Raw genomic sequence first — 22403 nt, 5'->3', positions numbered from 1 at the left:
TTAATTCTTTTTTTTTTTTTATTACGGGCATCTTGTTCAATAGAACGGAACCATTTAAGTTATTTGTTTACAAGACTACTTATTGATCATTCATGTGTAATTACATCAAAATCTACTATACAGATAAGGAGGAAATAACGTTAAAACAAACTATTTTTAGCTTTGGTGCCATCATATTTAGCAGACCGGAACCAAATGAGCAATTTTTGAACAGACATTTCGAGGACCATTCCTGCATAAAACATGCCGTTAAAAGTTGTTTTTCTATTTACAGCTCTGGTTGCCATCTTGCTCAGCAGACAAGAACATTGTAAGTAATTTTGGTTATCATTTACCAAAAAGTAAAGGAGCAGGTTTTTAAAAAATTATTTTTTAGATCTTTTTAACATTTTACCTCATATAGACGTGTCTTGGCGACTTTTCACCCCCCCCCCCTTGAGGCCTCAAACAGTGACAAAATGTCCTATTTAGGCTCCAAAACACTGTTTTTCGTTTTAGAAATGTTGTTAAAAGAGTGATCACTTTTTCAGCCCCGATCTCCATCAAAAAGGTACATCAAGGGGTTGCCAGAAAGGGGATGTGCCCCCTTCTGTTTGGGGGGTTTGAAGGGTGGCGGCAGTCCCCCTTATCGCCAAATTTTTTTTGAACATGTGACAGGCTAAAAATCATCTCACGTCAATCTTAAAATAAAGTGTAAGCAACGATGAAAAGCCTTTAACTCTATCTCAATCCATTGAGAAGTTGCAGCACTTCGAAATCAGTTTTGATGGAAAAAAGAAAGGAAAAAAGTAATTTTCGCGATTTTGAGACGTCCCACCGTTGGCATGGTAACAGGAAATTAAAGAATGAACATGCTCTTATAGGGGCTATTCATTTTTCATAGTTTCAACTTATAACAGAAGACTTTACAATGAAAAAGGCCATTTTTTCACAATATGCTCATTCGGTAAAAGAATTAGCAGAACAGAACCAAAATGAGCAATATTTAAAGGTGACTATTTGAGGGTTATTCCCATATATTTTCATCGAAATCCATCTAACAGTTAAGGAGGAGATGCCGTTTGAATGTTTATTCATTGTTGAGCTCTAGTGACCATCTTGCTCAGCAGTCTTAAATAACATTAGCAACAACTGAAAAGGACTGCCATGAAATCATTTCCTTAAATGTTCAACAAAATGTATTGGGTGACTAAGGAAAATATGTCATTTAACACATTTCTAGTTTTAGCTCTGGTTGTTTCCAGACCGGCCGCATTTTTTCTTTTCTAAAGGACTTACTGATCATTCCTGTATAGATTTTCAAAATAGTTAAAAAGAAGATATCGTTTATAGGCTTTAGAGAATTTCTTGTAAAAGACATTTATTGATCATTCCTGTATAGTTTTAATAAAAGCTATCCAAAAGTTAAAGAAAAAAGAAAAAAAATCGTTTCAAGGTTTTTCCATTTTTGTCTCTGGCGGCTATTTTGCCCGGCAGACCGGAATCAAATTACTATTTTTTGAAGAAGACTATCCGAATATCATTCTTGATCCATCTTGATTCATCACTATGTGTAGAGGGGATTAGTAGGAAACATCTTTGAGTAAAATGTTATCAACAGGCGACGGACACCGGAAACAGGGGTAACATAATAGCTTAATTTGAGCACGTTGTGCTCAGCTAAGCTAAAAAGCTATTCTACATATTTTATTATCTTCCAACAACGATGTAAAGGTTTAAGCTATCCTATCTGAATATCTAAAACTAAACTTGTATTTACCTTTGACCTCGGTGCTAGAAGATATAAGATGCACATGAAAGGATAACCAAATGTGATGAAGAAAACCAACATTGAACGGAAGAACCAATTTGATCTCTCTAACGCCCGCAAATCCGAGTACCATATACTGACTAACTTCTGCTGACAACTTGAGTGAGCAACAAACTAAAATACAATAAAAAAGAATAGCTATTGGTAAACATTCAAGTTACGAAAGGGGCTATGTTGTCAGTTTTAGAGTTAAGGATATAACCATGTAGAAGCAAACCCAACACATGGATTACATTCATTTTGTTGTAGTAACAGCTATTCTGGTTTATATATGTTATGGCTCTACCTTCACATTATCTGATCATCCAAACACGACACTTCGTAGTATCAAAGATGTGTGTAACTGACCTTGGGCAATTACAATAACAAGTCTCACAAACCTAGGTTTATTCCTTTTCGAGTTATTCAGCCTAACTACTTAGCGTTATTTTCCCTATAAGGAAGAATGCCAGATTTCGAATAATTTTTCTTCATGCTTGTATAAGAAGACCCATTATTAATATCCTAGGTGTCTTCTTTTCTAAATTCTCTGTTTAAACGTTCTGCCAGCGGTACGCCGAAAATTGATGCCGTGGCGCCAGTTTGAAGATGATACAGAAGTTGATGCGTAAATTTTCATTAATCATTTTTAATGTTTCCATGATCCCATTAAAACGCCTTTGAAAGCTATCCTGTTTTTTTTGTACTTCTGATTTTATGTCACTTTGCTTCTTTACCATTTCTTCCAAACTTTAATAAGTACATAAATGAATGGTGTACCGAGAAGAGCTTTTCTAACACAACGATTTCGTTGTGTTGACTGTTGTAAGTTTTCCTTAGTATTTAAATATAAATTTTGTCACATACTTTTTGACATTTTACAAATGAAAACGAACAAAGGTTGAAAATATATTTCAAAATAGATTTTACAATGAATTAACTTCCAAACGTCTGAAATATTCAATTAAATCGAAAAATATTCAATTTCTGTAACATTTCAACGCCGGGTGTACGCAGTATCCAGAATCTAATTCACAATCAACGGAAAATACTGATGAGAAAGGGAAGAGTTGTGTCATGTCATTTTGAATATAAAAGTAGAAGTAAAGACAATTTCTTTGCAAAATAAATTAAATTCAATCTATTCTGGGTTTTTAAAGGGACTCCTTTTTGTTCAAAATACAAGTTGATAAAGTGTTCGCGGTACCAGAACTTTGATGATGCGCGCGCATCGTATGACCCCCTTGAATTCGTCAGCTGTTCAGGCACGAGCAAGCATCTTGATAGAACTACCTGGGCAGCCACGAGCAATCATCTGGATAGAACTTACAACAATTCGTCAAATGTCCAGCCACGAGCAAGCATCTGGATAGAATTTCCTACAATTCGTCAACTGTTCAGCCACGAGCAAGCATCTTGATAGAACTACCTGTCCAGGCACGAGCAAGCATCTGGATAGAACTACCGACAATTCGTCAACTGTCCAGCCATGAGCAAGCATCTTGATAGAACTAAATGTCCAGCCACGAGCAAAAATCTGGATAAAACTACCTGTTCAGTCACGAGCAAGCATCTACATAGAACTACCTGTTCAGCCACGAGCAAGCATCTTAATAGAACTACCTGTTCAGCCACGTGCAAGTATCTGTATAGAACTTTCGACAATTCGTCAACTGCCCAGTCACGAGCAAGCACCTTGATAGAACTACCTGATTAGCCACGAGCAAGTATCTGGATAGAACTACCGACCAATCGTCAACTGTCCAGGCACTTGGTTGTGTTGAATCTGCGGTCTCACTTACTCCCGGCAGAGGTCAGGACCACTCCGGGAAGTTACTGGGATGAACCGGGATGATCCGTGGTGAAATTGTTGTTGCGGTCACACTTACCCCGGCAGCACTACGGTAATTCCCAACTAACACCCAGGATGCACCCCGGACCATCCGGTTCATGCCGTTGCTTCCCCGGTCGTTCCCGGATGCCGCCTTCAGAGACCCGGTTGACCAAGGCAGAGCCCGGGTCGATCCAGGCGGAGCCCCGGCAGAGCTCAAAACGATCCCGGCAGAGCCCCGGTAGAACCCCGGTGGATTGAAAACACGCGAAAATGATGACGTTAATACATAATTTTCATTTAATATAATATCTATAATGAGATATGATATTTTCTCTTACTTAAAAAGTAATTCATGATGATTTTCTGAGTAATCCTTATTCAAAACTGGACATAAGGGAACGTTATGGTGTAACGGACCCATAAAGATGTAATAAAAAGCAATGTAAAATGAATACCAGCATACACTATAATCCGAGCGCGATAAACAGAACTTTCGTCAGTTCTGAATAATATAAGAACAGTTCATTAAATGATTAATGAAAACAAAGGTAAAATGAAAATGATTAACCAAACTATTACAGTTAAACATTATAGGCATTATATTTTATTGTATCATAGTTGATTGGCTCATTTTTGATGGGGTTTACTTATTGTGACGGCAGAGAAAGGGCATCATATTCAGATGCTCGTTAATTAGTTACTTTTTTTCATGGGTTTCAAATTGTGACAAAAGGAAACGTGTTTTTATGTTTGACTATGATACAAAAGAGGAAGAACATCAAAACACTCGGCAATCTGATGAATAATCGGGGGCTACGTCCCCTCGAACAAATCAAATAACCTCGTGTTTTGATGCTTTTTATATTACTGAGTTGTTATCTTCGTTTGACTCTATAGCACAGTAATTAAGAACGCTTATAAATATGAAAGTGAATTTAGTTTGTAGGTTCGAAACCTGGGGAAAACTGTTTCATTTTTGTGTCGCCTCTACGGAGTAGTGGCGACATATAGGGATCACTTCTCCGTCGTCTGTCTGTCCGTCTGTCTGTCCGTCTGTCCGTCACAAAACTTGTCCGGCCTACTTCTCATAAACTACTGGTGCAATTTCATCCAAACTTTACAGAAATGATCAGTACCAAGTCTAGTTGTGCATATTGTCAGCATTTTCCAATTCAATGAATTTTGGCAGAGTTATGGCCCTTTAATACTTTTTAATTTAAAAGTTTGTCCGGACTACTTCTCTTATACCACTAAAGCAATTTCAATAAAACTTCACAGGATTGATCTGTAGCTCAAGTCCTTGCGCATATTGCAAGGGTTTTCCGGTTGAATGATTTTTGGCCGAGTTATGGCCCTTTGATAAAAAGGTGTATTTTTCTGTGTGTTGCCAGATACACAAAAGCTTGTCCGGACTACTCCTCATAAACTACTGGTGCAATTTCATCTAAACTTTACAGGAATGATCAGTACCAAGGGTAGTTTTGCATATTATCAGCATTTTCCGGTTCAATGATTTTTGTCAGAGTTATGGCCCTTTAATAATTTTTACTTTTAAAGTTTGTCCGGACTACTTCTCTTATACCACTAAAGCAATTTCAATGAAACTTTACAGGATTGATCTGTAGCTCAAGTCATTGCGCATTTTGCACGGGTTTTCCGGTTGAATGATTTTTGGCCGAGTTATGGCCCTTTGATAAAAAGGTGTTTTTTCTGTGTGTTGCCAGATACGCAAAAGCTTGTTTGGACTACTCCTCATAAACTACTGGTACAATTTTATCAAAACTTTACAGGAATGATCAGTACCAAGTCTAGTTGTGCACTGTCCGTCTGTCTGTCCGTCTGTCACAAACTTTGTCCCAACATGAAATTGGCCATCATGAGGCGACACATGTGATTACTGATCGCTCTTGTTTTATTCAGGTTTTAATTCTTTATTACATTACTTTATGCCCCAAAATAAATACTAGTATATGATTACATATATGAACTTAAAGATATTGTATTTTTGTCATGCTAAAATATGTAAAAACATATTCATACATTTATTGTAAGAAATGGAAAAATGAGATAGGGGCGTAAATGAGATAATGATAATACTTTTTAAAAGTAACATAAATAAAAGAAAGCAGTCATAGAAAAAAAAATCATAACTATAAAGTTTCTTACATGATTTATACTGGAGGAAAGAAACAACAACAAAATCTATATTTTAGTCCGTTAGTCTTCTGTCATGAAGTAGGTTTCTTCTAAGCTTAGTGCTCTACCGTTTTAGCTATTGCGACATTTAATACTCATTTTTATATTTATTACTTAAACATACAATCAATCCGGACATGCAACATATTATTTACCTATATAGTATTAAAATGGACTGTTCCGTACTGTAATTAAACATGAACATGAAGAAAAAAATTAGTTTAAAGTAACTTATAATCAAAAAATAAAGAATTGTAGTCTACAAAATTAATAAAGTCTTTTATAATTCATCCATCCTGGTTACTTGTAAAAACTTATACATCAAGTTTCTTTTATTAATATTTTCCAATTATTCTTAACTTTGTCAATGCATGATTGAAAAATCTTTAATAGAATGCCCTTCAGAATCAAAATGTTCAGATACATTGGTAATAGTGGCAGGAAAGTGTTTATTATTAAATTTCTATTTATTCTTTGGCTACATTTTTGCTGAGTTTGACCAACATATTGTTGTTGTTTTTGTACATTTTAAACAAGTTATAAGGTAAATGACCTCTGAAGATATACATGAAAGATCACGTTTTATAAGAAATTCTTTAGGTATAGTTGTATTTGAAAAATTATAAGATTCATCAATAATACTACAGTGAGTACAGCGACGTCGACAGCATTTACATTCTGTACCAATCATGGATTTGGCATTTATATGAGAATGAACTAGACTGTCTTGTAAATTTCTTGGTCTCTTATCCCCATCCATAAGTTTGTATTTGTATAATTTGCGTACACATTTATTTGGGGAGCTCCAATATTGGTTAATTATTTTCCTTTTATTAGGTAAAGATGGTTATACGATATGAATGTACAAACAAAGGGGATAATATTGTCATGTTCTCCTGATTTGTCTTTTAAAGTGTCAAGGTAATTCAAACCTTGTCAATGTTTTTTTCTGATGTTCTAGTTTTTTTAACTCTTTTAGACTGATCTGTCTTAATTTATTAGAAAATTAAGCATTTTAAGGCTAAGTATGAAAATTAAAACTAGCGCAAGAGTATAATAAGTGCATAATTTAAGAGAATCATGATTGATGAATAAAATTTAGGAGGTCACCATCCTACTCACTGACTTATCTACCTCTAAATGCAATCCTTTTATCTTATTGACATCTTGTCTGACTGACATTAAGACACATGTTACCAGATATAGTGATAAAGTCCAAAAATATTGTTTGATCGATTAAAAGAAAAAAGTGTTACTTTCCTTGAATGTAAATCTCAAAAACTGTATTCTAAATCATTGCACTAAGTGGACCTGTGATAAGCGTTGATCACTCAAGTTCCTGCTAGACAATATTTATCTCAGATTTGGAGATGCCCTTTCCAAACAGAAAAAAGGCTGTCGTTTTGTTTGTATTGCTATGAAAGAAACATTATGTTAAGCCTCAACAAATGTATAGTAAAATTATAACACTATTTCGATGATATTTTTAATTAAGATTATACTCATTTCGCTCAAATTGTATCTAAAATTTAAAACTTCAACTGAATAAAAGTAATTTTTGTAATTTAATTATTACAGTCAATAACAATGCTGTTCAGAAAAAAAATCTTTAACAATAAGAAGGCCATCATTGCCCTGTATCGCTCAACAGAAACAACTGTTTTTCAGTGTTAGAAAAAAATTCAAATGAACTAATCGGTTAATCTAATCCAGCAGTTCAACTTCAACTATATAGTTCCACGACACTGATTGCTAATTTTCTTCATAATAAATAAGGAAGCTTTCGCAAATGGCCCATGTTCATTGTTACCGTACATCTGGCAAGCAAAGCATGTCAACTCACGCTTTTTAATTTCATTTTCATACTGGAGCCTTTTAGACTTCCTATTTAAAACTACCTTAGAGTGCTTTAGACAAAGTTTGGTGATTATACATCAATGAGTTCATAAGAAAAGTTTTTTTTCCTTCTTTTTTTACATCTAGAGGCATCTAAAAGCGGTCAATTAAATTAATATGAGCAAATTTGATAAAGGACTACCTAAGAATGCTACAGACGAAGTTTGGTGACCATCCATCAATCAAATCAGCAGAAGATTATGTTAGTTTTTCTCTAATTAAGCTTTAGCGGCCCATAAAAGGTGCCAATCAAATTAATATGAGCAAATTTGATAAAAAGACTACCTGAGAAATTTAAGTTTGAATGTCACGAGGATGCTACAGACCAAATTTGAAGTAAATTTGCCCAGTGGTTTTCGGAGAAGAAGATGAATGTTAACGCATGACTACGGACGACGGACGCCGGAGCATCCCTGTTTGATAATAAAAGCTAACCCAGAACCTTCGGTTCTGGAGAGCTAAAAACTGACTACTATGATTAAGTTGTAGGAAATTATCCTCATTTAAATGGAGATTGCAAATGTATGCCATGTAAACGATTTTACGAATGTATTAATTCCATTACAAGCAGCCTTTTTAAACACGGCAACCGCTATCATGGACTACGGAAATAGCTTTACAAAATTTTATATTCCTTATTTTGATTTAGTTTAAAAATTCATAAGCCATTTGAAAACACTCTTGTGGCTAGGATTAACATGCATAATTTCTCTAGAGATGTAATCTACAAACTTCGTAAAATGTTTGGTCATGCTATTTTTCCAATGTCTTTTCTAAAAATATTAAACTTTTGTTTTAAGATTTTATGACCCTACCATTGTAACGCATACCGCATGCTTAGTAATTAGCCCCTTAACAGTTGGACACGCTTTCTTCTTTGCTTACAACTGTCAAGCAAAGTGAGAGACTAAATGGTGGACAGTTCTTTACACTCAATTAGACTGATTTGCTTCTCCCTTGCTTCTTTGAGCCGTTGTAGGTGATTTTCTTGCTGCTCTGTCTTCATTTAGGGCATCGGGTACTTTTGTTATTGTCACTAGAAAATCTTTTTATGTATCATGATGTATCTATGTGATCATTTCCGTGTTTTACTTATTTCACCTTTTGTAACCATAACAAACTCTTCCAATTTCGCTTGGCGTTAATTCATTTTGTTTACACTGTCTTGTTTAACTGCAACATGCTGGGGTTAAGACAGAGTAAGGTTAAATGTTCTATTGACCTGTTTTAACTCTGTAGAAGTGCTTCTGCTGCTAACATTTTCAAGGCGACGCCCCTTTGTGTTACTACAATGAATGTTTTGTTCATTGTTCTCCTTGTTCATTGTTTGGACACTCCCATCTTGTTTTAATGTCAACGGCAAGTGTCCCGTTTCCTTTTTCTTTCCAAATTTTGCCCAACCATACTGTTTCAGTCCCGTTCCCCTATATCATAATTTCTGGCCCCTTCATCCTTAATACAGTGTAAGCTTTTTATTGTTTATCTTCATTAAAGTTTTAATTGGTTTTCTATTATTTATTTTATTGAATGACTCGCCCATGCTTCACATTGTGCCTTCACCCGTTCTCTTCCTTGGTTCCTTGCTGGTGGTCTTGTGGTGCTGAATTTTGTTGGGATTTAATTAATTGAATATCGCCCTTCCCTTTTAATTGTTGCTCTCATAATTTTGCAGTGTGCTTTTTTTATGTCCAGGACTCAAATACAAGCGTACCGTTTCTGTTTTATTTCAAAATATTTTTTGTTAGATCTACTTCATTTTCAGTCATCTTGCAAAGTTTGCAAAGTTAAAGACAATTCTATCTGAAATATATATTTACGTACTGCTGTTTACTATATTCAGGGCCATAGCTCGAGGAAAAATTCGCATATGCACCTGTAGAATAAATTTTGTCGATATAATTTCAGCAAAAGTTGCATCATGTCCAGGAATAAACTAACAAGTCAAAATTTAAGTCAAATAATGTATCGATTGGCAAAATTTTGCGTCACCTCCCCTTGAATTAAAGAGCAAACAAAACACCATCAAAGGCAAGTATGATTGTGAACCCTTTTTTGACATCAATTTTAATCAATCTTGATTCTCTTATGGTGACAACCGACACTTTCTGTGGTATTACCATAAATGTCATTTAAACCCACTTATTATAGTAGAAATTGTTATTTATTTAACTCTTGTGCATTAAATGTCTTTGATCTTCATAGAAAATAACATATTTAAAAAATGCCTTTGTAAATAATAAATTTTGAACAAAAATCCTATTATTTCAAATCGTCCTATCAAAGTCATTTTTTTAAATTTTTGTCATCAAACGTTTGCAAAATAAACATAATCATAATATCTAGGGAACCGTGTCTCAAATTTTTCTATCTTTTCTCAAAAAAAAAATTACGTAACGTTAAACATTTTATGAGACTTTTTTTTCCATACATATTACTTAATTAAAGATAATTTAGCCAATTAAAGATAATTTAGTCACTGATTGAGCTAACAAAAATCCCTGACACGGTTCTCTCCGTAAATGAATTTCCTTTCATGTGCTTTAAACCGCATGTAAATTGCTTGATTATTAAAAACGTTATGCCGATTTAAAGTTAATCCGACCCGCATCAAACGAAGTGTCATAAATCGACTGTTCTCTCTCAGATTCCTGCGTTTCACAAAAGATTATTGCAAAACACGCAAATATCGCACCAAAGGGGGTCACAGGTTGCGGTAACATACTCTAACAACTTTTTATGACCCTGTGACATCTGACCAATTAAAAATCTGCTGATTAAAATCATTTTATAGCAGAAATTTCTTCAAATCTTAACTTGATATACTGTCCGTCTGGTATCTGTCTCAGATGTCACGTGACTATTGGTAAAATCTGAGGCACTCTGTGGGGGGAAATAGAAATGCACTGAAAACGTGCGACCGCCAGCGGGATAATTTATTGTTTCACTTTCGAAGTTTATATATTATCATCATCATCATTATATTCATATCAGTGTCCCGCTGCTGTATATTCGTGTATGAATATCCGTTAGATATTAATTAAAATTAATCAATTGAAAATAAAATTAGGATTAAAATAACGAAAATTCCTGATAATTGACGAGGTTTACACCGAATGATAGGTTTTACGTTTTAAAACGTTTAAAACACATTTTCTCTGGCTGCTTCAAATTAATCATAACGGGTGTTCAGATAAATGTTTAAGTCTACTTAGCGGAAGAGAGAATCATCACTTTGAGTGGTGATTTTCGAGGGTGTAATTGACCTGCATGTCACCCTAAATGCATGCAAAAATGATGAAAATTCTCAGAGTTTTTATTTTCCTGCTCTTACCAAAAATTACGTATATATCTAGCTCCAACTTGCCAGGCTCGGCAAAAACTGGTAGTATTGTTTAGGAACACTCTAACCCCTTAAATACAACAGAGCAATACAACAAACCGTTTTTGGCCAGAAATTTTAAATGGTGGATAAATTTACCCTTTTTCTCGCTATACTGGATAGCTAGTTTAAGTCTGGCAAGTCTCTCGTACGTTTCAATCTCGCTGTCCCGACCTGTCTTGTTAATCAGGATCTCAAGTTCATCATGACCCCTTACCTTGTCTAACAGCTTCACAACATACACGCTAAGCTGGTCGGCGAGCTCCAAATACTCTGTCTAAATATGCAAACAGACATCACATTAATAAGATATAAAACAGTAAGTGTTGAAATAGTTTTAATTTCTTTTCATTGTATAGACGGTAATTATTGTGTTGTATAATAGTACGACCATATGTAATACAAGCTACTAAACAAGGAGGTACATTTAGGATTTTCTATAAATCTGTGGAAGTAAAGGTTTCGTAGCTTGCTTTAGAGACTCTTCAGGAAATGCGAAATATGGCAGAGTGTGTGCTAAACAGGGTCGGGTTGTAGTTTCCTCTTTGGGCTTGCGGCCAGCAGCCGCAAGCCATTTGGAAAGTTGTTCCGGTTAGGTCGGTTATCCTGCTTACATGTGTATTAGTGCATGATGGAACGGGAATCCAGTCTAGGTTTCCGTTGCAATCGTGACAATTCGGGCGATTCCGTCATACTGCGGAATCAGACGAAGTAATATTACGGAAATCTAAGCTATTTTTAGTTACTTCGGTAATCCTAGTTTGGTTCCTATTTTGTTTAAAGCAAGAAATAAATTATAAACGAAAATGTTCTGTTTCAATTGAGTTATATTTAGATCTACTGTGTCTTATATTTAAACGCAATTCTAACGTGGAGTTAAAACTACAGTATCATGTAATCTAAAAATAGCCCATGCATATCATACCACGTGCTGATCTACAGATAACGCATCCTGTGAGACATAGATATTTAAGGTGTAACATACTTGATACATGAATATGAATTGGTACCACGTAACGAAGTCTTTTAGTGCATTTACTTGTCTATTTAAATGAAATTAGCAACTGCCAAAATGATTGACTCTTTCTGCGAAAAAAAAGTTGAAATGAAATGTGCACAGTTGTTTCCATTCATTATGATACATAGATACTTTTATTTCCTCCACGTGGGACAGCCAAAGTTATTATTTTTACGATTAATTATTTTTCTTTATTAGTTTTATACAATGGAGAATAGATTTCAAATCTTTTTTGGTCCTTCTTTTGTCCAAATTTCCATGCATAACACTGGTGGCACAAATGGGCACAGGTCAAGTCTTGGGGTTACCCTACCTACCCCTTTGAAAACCAAATTTGTCTTCTTGTTTATGTGTTGGAATGATTGTCATTTACAATCATACTTTGTTCCCTTTATATAAAACAATCTCTATTGCGCTAAAAATATGCCCATTTCGCGGCTATATTTTTTGTTTGTCTGTTTTTGTTCGGTTGTTGTTTTTGTTTTTTAATTGCGCATGCGCGCGCGTATGTGCGTATGTGTGTGTGTTTGTGCGTGCGTGCGTGCGTGCGTGTGTGCGTGTGTGTGTGTGTGTGTGTGTGATCATTAAATCACATGAATAAATGATCAATTCAATTTTATTTCGCCATTAAAATGTTTTATTTGACACATCTCTTGTTGAATAGTACTTGTATATCTTGCTTAACTTGGACCGTATTTGTCTAGAAAATAGTATTGTAAGCAGAATTCGCGATGCCGAAAGAAAAACAACAACAGGAGCCGGTGAGTTAATGTTATTCAACGATTTAAAATGTTAACATAAAATCCAAGAAATAGATAATATTTGACTTTAACTTTAAACTATAAGTTGTAAGAATCGTACTTTTATAGTCATAAGAGCCACCACCGGGCGGGCCAAAGCGCCACTTTTTCTAAAAGCAAACAAATCAAATGTTTAATCATATCTTTATAGGAAATAAAAGAAAAGAAAACAAGAACGTGTTTGGTAAACACAAATGCCCCTGGTGCAGATACGTGTAACAATTTTCAAAGTTTACTCATTCATATAGTTATGAACAGAAAAATTGCACAGAAATTGTAAACGCTGTCATGACGTTTTTGTTACAATGAAAAATATAAGATGGTATGCCATTGCTATTTGATAAAGTTGAACAATATTCGACTTCATCAATAAAAATCTATCAAATATATATAAATGCATGACCTTGAACTTGAATCCAGTGAACCCTAATTCCATTCATACTTAAAGGACCAACAGAGGTATGTTCCTACTGTTATGACAAATTGGTAAAGACATTCAAAGGCTGTATAAGAAAACGTTTAAAAAAAGCCATTGTTAGAATATATGACCCTGAACTTGTGACTCCTTCCAAGGTATGTTCCCTCCAAATATGAAAAATATTATCAATAGATAAAGGTTGTTAGATGAAGCAAATTGATAAAGAAAAAGTTTATAAATCTTTTTATGGCTCCATTGACCTAGACCCACTGACCCCAAAATCAATCCAAAGGATATGCAAGTTATCTTCCTACCAAATATGAAAAAACATCTGTAAATAAATAAAGGCTCTATGGGCAAAAGTGTAAAAATCTGTTTTTAGCACTGGTGACCATGACCTAACTGACCCCTGATTCCTTTTAAAGGTAGAAGACTTCTCAATTTATGTTCCTACCATATATAAAATACATCTGTCAAAAGAAAATAATGTTACACATGTAAAAATTCAAAAACATTTTTTGGCATTAGTGACCTTAGCCTTGACCCCAAATGACCCCAAACTAAAGTTAAAGGAAGGGTATTTCTCCAACCATTTTAGTATTAAACATGAAATACATCAACTTAAAATAAAAAGCTGTATGAACATAAATGTATATATTTATTTTTTTACACCAGTGACATAGACCTTGAGCCAAGTGACCCCTTATACTCCACAAACGAACCACTGAAGGTATCTACCTACCAAATATGGAAGATATCTTACAATAAATAAAGTAATTAGGAGAAAATTAATATAAATCCAACTTCCATATTCATACCCATATTCTTAGTGCTAAATAGGGCAATAACTTTGGGGAAAATGGGAGCAATAGTAATGTTACTTGCCGAGATAATGTAGTATGTATTGATTAGTGTGTCAATTTAAATGCCATCGGTACAGGTAGAATTTAAGAAAAATCCCACTAGCCGTTTTATGTTTACCTCGTGCAGACAAATGGACACATGGTTCAATATATGTTAATAAACAGTTTTTCCTTTTTTTAAATTTTTATATGTTAAGTTAAATTTGTTGTTTTGTCAATGTATGATTTTTTCCATAAATAAATAACACAGTTAACAAAATTTAAGCAAAATATTCAATCATTTGGTTATTCAAAGGTCATGGTCATATCTAAATTATTCAACAGGTCCGTCTGGTCACAAGTGTTTTTTTGTAAATATGTGCATAAATAACAAAACTTTGACAACTTAACCAAAATTCAATAATTTCACGATTAATGTAATCTAAAGCTCTCCAATCTTTTGGAAGGATTTGTCTAAAAGGTTGTTTTGTTCAAGTATGAAGATAAGTAAAAACTCATTAAACCGGACAAATGTTCATTAAATAATTACAAAATTACAGCAAATTATTAATTATAGTTTTAAAAAATGACTTCTAAAGAAGAAAATTTCATTTCATGTAAATATATTTTTCTCTCCTTTGATCTACTTAGGAGGTTATGTTGATAAAAGAAATTGTGGATGATGACGGACGACAGAAGAATAACGATGGACATAATGCAACCACCAAGGTGTTGGTGGTGTTTGTCCGGATCACGGCAGTAAACCACATTGAATTTACCAGAGCACAGTTCAGCCACCTGGGTTGGCTGTCAAGCAATTTACTAGGACTAGTTGCCTTCACTTTCGCAAAGATCTGATTACTTCTGTACATGCCACAGCAAAGGTATAGTTTGAATGACCGTAGAAAGGATTTCATAATCAATCACAACGAAAGAGTGTACGGCGCCGTCCGGATTCGAAACCGGGTCGCCCTCAATCACAGTCCAACGCTCTACCTTTTGAGCTACCCGGACGGGTTTTTAAAGTTTATCTTTGTGTACTCAGATGAGCTAAACATTTCACTAAAAAGCAAAGAAAGGGGCTTATTCTCTCGAAAATAAATTAGTTGCAAAGGAAATCATACTAAACCTGTGATTTGTCATAACACACTAGCATGCTACACATAATTATTGAAATCTTTCATAAATTATTTTTGTGGAAATCAATATCTTTCTTTTATTTTAAATAATATTTGCCTAAAAAGGAGCATTACTCTATCATTAATATGTTAATTACCGCCAAAGCAAAGTAATCTTTTGTGTTTATATAGGAAGCATGCTTATTGCCAAAATCATTGATATCTTTAAGGAATTATTCTGTGGAAACCAATGGTCTACGGTCAGACGAATGAACATACGAACGGTAAACGCAGTACCATAAATGTCCCGAAGAATATTCGTGCGTATAAAAACTGGAGCAACGAGATCAAAATTACATGATCGTATCTCCGGACAGATTCATAACTTTCTGTTATAATTAGTAAAATCATAAGATATGAATTAAGAATGTTATGACAACATTTTAATTGGAACAACATCTGTTTTCTTAAGTCGTATTATCAGTTTTTATATGAATATGCTAATATGATTATATAAATTTTATTGTGTAAACATGTACCCTATTATCATTATTATTATTATTTCCTTTTTTAGTATCTTATCAAATATCAAATATATCTATTTAAATCCATGTGATGCACCTTTATATTAAACATATCATATCACGATACCAGTTATTGTAATTTATTTGCATAGGGGAAGTAGATAGTATGCTTCTAATCTACGACAGATAACTGGTACAAGGTTACTATTTCGCTCGTCGTTTGTGTACAATACAGTGAGTTAATGGACTGCCCAAAACATTAATGAAATGCGAGTGAATATGATAAAAAAAAATATATTCTAATATTCTTTTAGAAATTGAAGGAAATAATTATTAGCATCACTTAAGAAAACTCGGAACTTGAGTACATTTTGATAAATTGAAATTTTGAATTATTTAAAATCAAATCTTTATGCGAACTATTCTGCAGCATGGGTTTTTTTAAAGGATGCGACATTACTTCTCTAAATCCTCTAAGAACTTTTATAGTTGTTGCCTGGTAGTGATAATAAAGTATATAAATGATTTATATTTATGTATAATATGATACTAAGTATTACTACATATACACTTGTCAGAATAATCATACAGTTTCACTGTAGATTTATTTTTTACAAAGAGTTAAGGTTTTCCTACAGCGATACACTGAATGTACACTACATGTATCAAATTTCAATGTAAACCTTTTGCTGTGCGTATATTAAACTCTCTATACATGTTAAATGTCAAATCGGTAAAACAGAAAAATATGCGAGTTTTGAGAGAGATTTTACATCAGTTTTGTAGCGTTTATTTTTTTTTGGTTGAGAAGAGAATGTGTTGTTTTGAAGGGAGTTTTGTTGATCTGTTGAAGTTGGTTGAATGTTATTGTGGTGATCTTAATTGATCAGGGTTTATTGGTTGTAATTAGTTGTTTTGGTTGTTGAGTTATATCTGTTTGGTAAGATATACTGCGTTGAAATTGGTTGATTTTGTCTGGTCAAGATTATATTAGTTGATGCTTTGTTTTGAGAATATATGTAAATATTGGGTGCTTTTGTTTAAGTTGCTTTCCGATGCTGATTAGATTTTGTGAAGTTAATATTGTTGGATGAATGTTTGTGGTTTATACTGTATCTTAGAGTTGTAAAAAAAATAGTCATTTTTGTGGGTTTTTTTTTCATTTTGTGGTGATTTTATTGTTTTGATTGATTGTTGTTTAGAGCTTGGGCTTGCCAGGTGTCTAGTATTGTTTCGTATAGAAGACGTTTACTTGAAAAGATATTTCGTATAAGTGGTTGATAAATGATGTGTATTTGTTTTGGGTGTAAATAATAGTCAGCGTTTGTTGTTTAAATGTTTATATTGATTTGAGATAGTAAAAGATAAAAATACCTAAAAAATAGAGTTAAGTAAACAATTACATGCTAGTTTTCCAACTGAGAATATTTCAATTTTATGTCAGGCGGTGCTGCCCAGCCCCCATATCTTGGAAATAGGTTCTAGTATTTATTACTAAATCTTTCCTTAGATTAAATAACATCAAGGCAGTCATTCTCCTGACAATTTGGGGGCTTGTGCGGGATGTTCTCTTTAAGTTGGAATGTTTTCTGGCAAAATATTATTTGTTAAACTTTGAAAAAAGTTTTGTTAAACCATAGATCATTTTTATCTGTTTGGTAAAATAGAGCAGTGTAAAAGCTGTTAGGCGAAAATCGATAAACCTGCGGGTAGTTTTATATACAAGTAAAATATCTGTACAATAGAGTTTAAATAGAGGTTTATATGTAGAGAAGCGGTGACGGACTGTGTTTAAATTTTATGTATACTGAAGAATTAATTGCACTTTAGCAGGAGAGCACCCTTTGTTGAATACTGTTTATACGGTGATAGATTTAAGTGGTTTTGGGGAGACATTTGTTGTGATAGTTTGAATCATTGTGTTAATAAGTTTATATCAATGATAAAGATATAGCTTATAATTTGTTGAAGTTAGACATCAGTAATTGATAAAAATTTATAACCGGTGTCCAGTGGGTGATTATTCATAAAAGTGTATGTAATAGTTGAATAGATAGTTTTTGCCGCCGGTGCTCAGTTGGTTGTTGTCATAAAGTTTACATAGTTGTTAAACACTACAAGAAGATAACTATCGGTGCCCTGATTGTTACTGTTAATACAATTTCATTGCCGGTGCCCGGTAGGTGGCATTGTTATACAGAGATATTTGATTTGGGTAAACAAGTGTCGGCAGAGGTACACCATTTTGTTGGGTAATAAGTGTTTACTTACAGGGTTTCGTAGCAGTTGATTATTTTATTGAATAGTAATCCATTATTAAGCAATTATGGAGTATGAGAAATGGGTATCATTGGGAGAGAGGCTTGGGTTGAAGGACGGGGATTTACGCGATTATGTTCAAAAGAAAGAATCAGAATATCAAGGAACTGGCGTAGTAGGCCTGGAGAAAAAAGACGTGATGGTAAATCAGATGATAAGAAAGTATCGGAGTTATGTATGTCAATTTTTTCCAACAAGTTCTTATGATGGTTGTATTGAAGAGGGGAAACTTAAGTTAGCCAATGGTAATTCTGTGCCTGTCATTACAAGTAGCTGTACAATTGAATCATTAGAAGGTGAAAGTCAATTGGATCTGAAACTAGGATATGTTGGTAATCAAAGGGTTAAAGTTCTAAGAGACACAGTTGCGAGTTAGCAGTAGTTAGAAAGAAGTTAGTGGAAGAAGATCAAATGCTGAAGAAAAATTGTGTCATGATAGCAATAGATGGTCGGGCCAGGTTGGTACCCGTGGCAAAAATAGACATTGATACACCTTATTATAAGGGTGAAATAGAAGCTATGGTTTTATAGTCAGCAATTTGTGACTAAGTCTTGTTTTTGTTTGGGTTCCGCCTGGGCTCCTTGCCATTGGTTCTTGTTGCTGGGTCATATGGGGGTTGCGTTCATTGAACGCCGCCTTTCCTTGTTGATCTTGTTTTTCATATTTTAGTCTTGGACAATATTCAGGGTGTACTTAATAAGCCAAATGAGAAGTGGGTTAGCCGAGAAGTAACTAACATAACTTCTGTTGTTACTAGAGCACAGGCAGAAAAAGAGAAGAAAGCAATGAAACCTCTTAAAGTTCCAAAGGTCGAAGATAACGAAATTACGGTAGATGTTCTTAAGAAAGAACAATCAAATGACAATACGTTTCATCGATTATGGCAGTATGCTAGGGAAAATAAGATCACGAAAACAAAAAGTGGTAACAAATTTAGATATGAAGTAGAAAAAGATGTGCTGTATAGAATATTTGAGACGATGAAAGGTGATTTGAAGTCTGGAACAAGACAAATAGTTGTTCCTTGTAAATATCACAAAAGAGTTATGTCATTAGCTCATGAATCTATAGTTGGTGGGCATTTGTCTGTACGCAAGACTTTAGACAGGATACAGTCAAGTTTTCACTGGCCAGGTATTTCTAGTGATATAACTAGATTTTGTCGTTCCTGTGACATTTGTCAGAAGACGGTGCCCAGGGGTAGACTTCAGAAAACTCCTTTAGGTGAAATGCCTATTATTGACACTCCATTCCAGAGAATTGCGGTTGATTTGGTAGGGCCAATAACGCCTGTATCAGAAAAGGGGAATAGGTACATAGTAACTGTAGTTGATTATGCTACACGTTACCCAGAAGCTGTTGCTTTACCAAGAATAGAGACTGAAAATATAGCTGAAGCATTGCTAGATATATTTTCAAGAGTAGGTTTCCCATCGGAAATACTTAGTGATAGAGGTAGTTAGTTCACGTCACAACTTATGGAAGAAGTTTGTAGACTTGTGTCACTGAAACAGTTGTTTACTACCCCTAACAATCCAAAATGTAAGGGTCTTTGTGAGAGAATTAATGGTATTTTAAAAAGCATGTTGAAGAAAATGTGCCAAGAAAGACCTAAGGATTGGGACAGATATTTGTCTGCGGTTCTCTTTGCATACAGAGAAGTCCCTCAGTCAAGTACAGGGTTCTCACCATTTGATCTACTATATGGCAGAACTGTTAAAGGTCCCATTCAAGCACTAAAAGAGTTATGGACAGAGACAGAAGTACCAGAGACACGTTATACGTATGAGTACGTACTAGATTTAAGAAATAGATTAGAACAAACATGCACGATTGCTAGAAAGAATCTCAGCAACTCACAAGAAGAGTATAAACATCATTACGATATGAAAACACGACCAAGAAGTCTTAAGAAAGGAGACAAAGTTTTATTGCTCCTGCCTTCAACACAAAATAAACTAATGTTACAAGGGAAAGGTCCATTTGTTGAAAGTGAAGCAGTTAACAAGTTTGTCAACAAAGTAAAAGTAGGTGATAGAATCGGGATGTATCACATCAATCTTCTAAAGAAATACGAAGAACGAGAAGATAGAATTTGTGCGAGTGTAGCTGTAATAGAAGCCGAAAATAATGATGATACTGGGGTTGTTGAACTAGTAGACACACATGGTGAAGAGACATACAGAGATGTTAATGTTAACGATCAATTATCACTTGAACAAAAATCATAAGTTAATGCGTTGCTTCAAGAATTTGAGGATATTTTTACTGACGTTCCTGGAATTACAGATCTTGACTCTCACAAGAATGAGTTGACTGACAAAACACCAATTCGTGTTAGACAATATACGATACCATATGCAAAAAGAACAACGGTACAGGATGAAATTAAGAAAATGCTTGAATGTGTTATCATTGAACCAGAAAATTCTGATTATAATTCTCCAGTTGTTTTGGTGAAGAAAATGGATAATACAAAATTCTGGAAACAAAGTGATCCTTCGGAAGCATTAATCACAACAAAATAACATAAGAATTGCAGACTCGGTTTGATTGAGTCTGTACATGAGGGATAATGTACAAGTGCAACATCCCTCAGACCTACAAACCGCTTTTTTATCGACTTCAGACGACTCAACTCTGTAACAAAGTTTGATACAGAACCAATGGGAAATGTTGAGGATGTGATGGCAAAGCTTAAAGAAGATAAGTTCTTCACGAAAATTGATTTGACCAAAGGTTTTTGGCAAATACCCATTGAAGCAAAATCAAGACATCTAACAGCATTTTCTACAACAGAAGGTAGTTACCAATTCAGAAAGATGCCATTCGGAATGGTCAATTCTGGTGCAACATTTAATAGAATGATGCGGCAGTTGCTTTACGGGGTGAATGATACTGATAACTATGTAGACGATGTGCTTGGACATACTGTAACATGGGAAAGACATATGAAGATGTTGAGACAATTGTTTGAAAGAATACGAGAAGTGAGGATCATAGTTAAACCTTCTAAATGTATGATTGGGTTTGAAAGTATACCGTTTACCGGTCATGTTGTTGGCAAAGGACAAATTAAAATGGAAGATGACAATTTTCGTAAAATTAGAGTCGCTATGCGACCAGAGTCAAAGACGCAACTGAGATCATTTCTTGGTTTAGCTGGATACTACAGAAAATTTATTGCTTCATTTGCAGAAATTGCTGCAGCATTGACTGATCTTACGAAGAAAGGACAGCCAAATAAAATCATATGGAAACCAGAACATGAAAAAGCCTTAACAACATTGAAGCAAGTATTGACACGATCACCAATACTACGACTTCCAGACTTTTCAACGTCATTTGTTTTGCAATGTGATGCTTCAGACACAGGAGTTGCGGCTACACTTTTTCAATTTGATGGTCTGCTTCCAATAGCTTACGCTGAATAGAGAAAGAAACTACTCGGTTATTGAATAAAGAAATTCAACAAATATTTGTACGGGAAAGAATTTGAGCTGCATACAGACCATGCTCCTTTAACATATATTCAGAAATGTAAAGTTGAAATAGGCCGCATAATGAGATGGGCATTATTTCTACAGAACTATAAGTTTAGAATAGTAGCTGTGAAAGGAAAGGACAACGTATGTGCAGATTAATTAAGTAGACTCGATACCTGAAAAAAGACATTGTATATTATTCATTTTGTTTGAAAACAGTGGAGTGTTTTCTTGAGTAGGGAGCTGTCAGAATAATCATACAGTTTCACTGTAGATATTTTTTATACAAAAAGTTAATGTTTTCCTACAGCGCTACACTGAATGTACACTACATGTATCAAATTTCAATGTAAACCTTTTGCTGTGCGCATATTATTAATAAACTCTCTATATATGTTAAATGTCAAATCGGTAAAACAGAAAAATATGCGAGTTTTGAGAGAGATTTTACATCAGTTCATTGAACGCCGCCTTTCCTTGATGACCTTGTTTATCATATTTTAGGAGAGACACACTGATAGTGTGTAGCGTTTATTTTTTTGGTTGATAAATGATGTGTATTTGTTTTGGGTGTAAATAATAGTCAGAGTTTGTTGTTTAAATGCATATATTGATTTGAGATAGAAAAAGATAAAAATACCTAAAAGATAGTGTTAACTAACCAATTACATGCTAGTTTTCCAACTGAGAATATTTCAATTTTATGTCAGGCGGTGCTGCAAAGCCCCCATATCTTGGAAATAGGTTCTAGTATTTATTACTAAATCTTTCCTTAGATTAAATA

The 22403-nt window shown here is 34.3% G+C and overlaps 1 protein-coding gene across 5 annotated transcripts in view; it reads right to left on the bottom strand.

Moving 5' to 3' along the window:
- The window catches only part of LOC132747832 (short transient receptor potential channel 7-like), a 218009-nt gene that overhangs the window by 36721 nt on the left and 158885 nt on the right, over positions 1-22403 (bottom strand). For all 5 annotated transcript variants that reach the window (XM_060737358.1, XM_060737357.1, XM_060737355.1 and 2 more), the window contains exons 5-6: positions 11197-11371; positions 1760-1926 (exon numbers count right to left, since the gene is read on the bottom strand). In XM_060737358.1, coding sequence (XP_060593341.1) covers positions 1760-1926; positions 11197-11371 — 342 coding nt within the window. The remainder of the gene's footprint in view (positions 1-1759; positions 1927-11196; positions 11372-22403) is intronic.

Source organism: Ruditapes philippinarum, unplaced genomic scaffold (genome assembly GCF_026571515.1).
Source record: "Ruditapes philippinarum isolate M1 unplaced genomic scaffold, ASM2657151v2 ctg1669_1_1_1_1, whole genome shotgun sequence".
Classification (NCBI taxonomy): Eukaryota; Metazoa; Mollusca; class Bivalvia; order Venerida; family Veneridae; genus Ruditapes; species Ruditapes philippinarum.
Note: the sequence above shows the minus strand (reverse complement) of the source record. Positions and strands in the feature narration are given on the sequence as shown.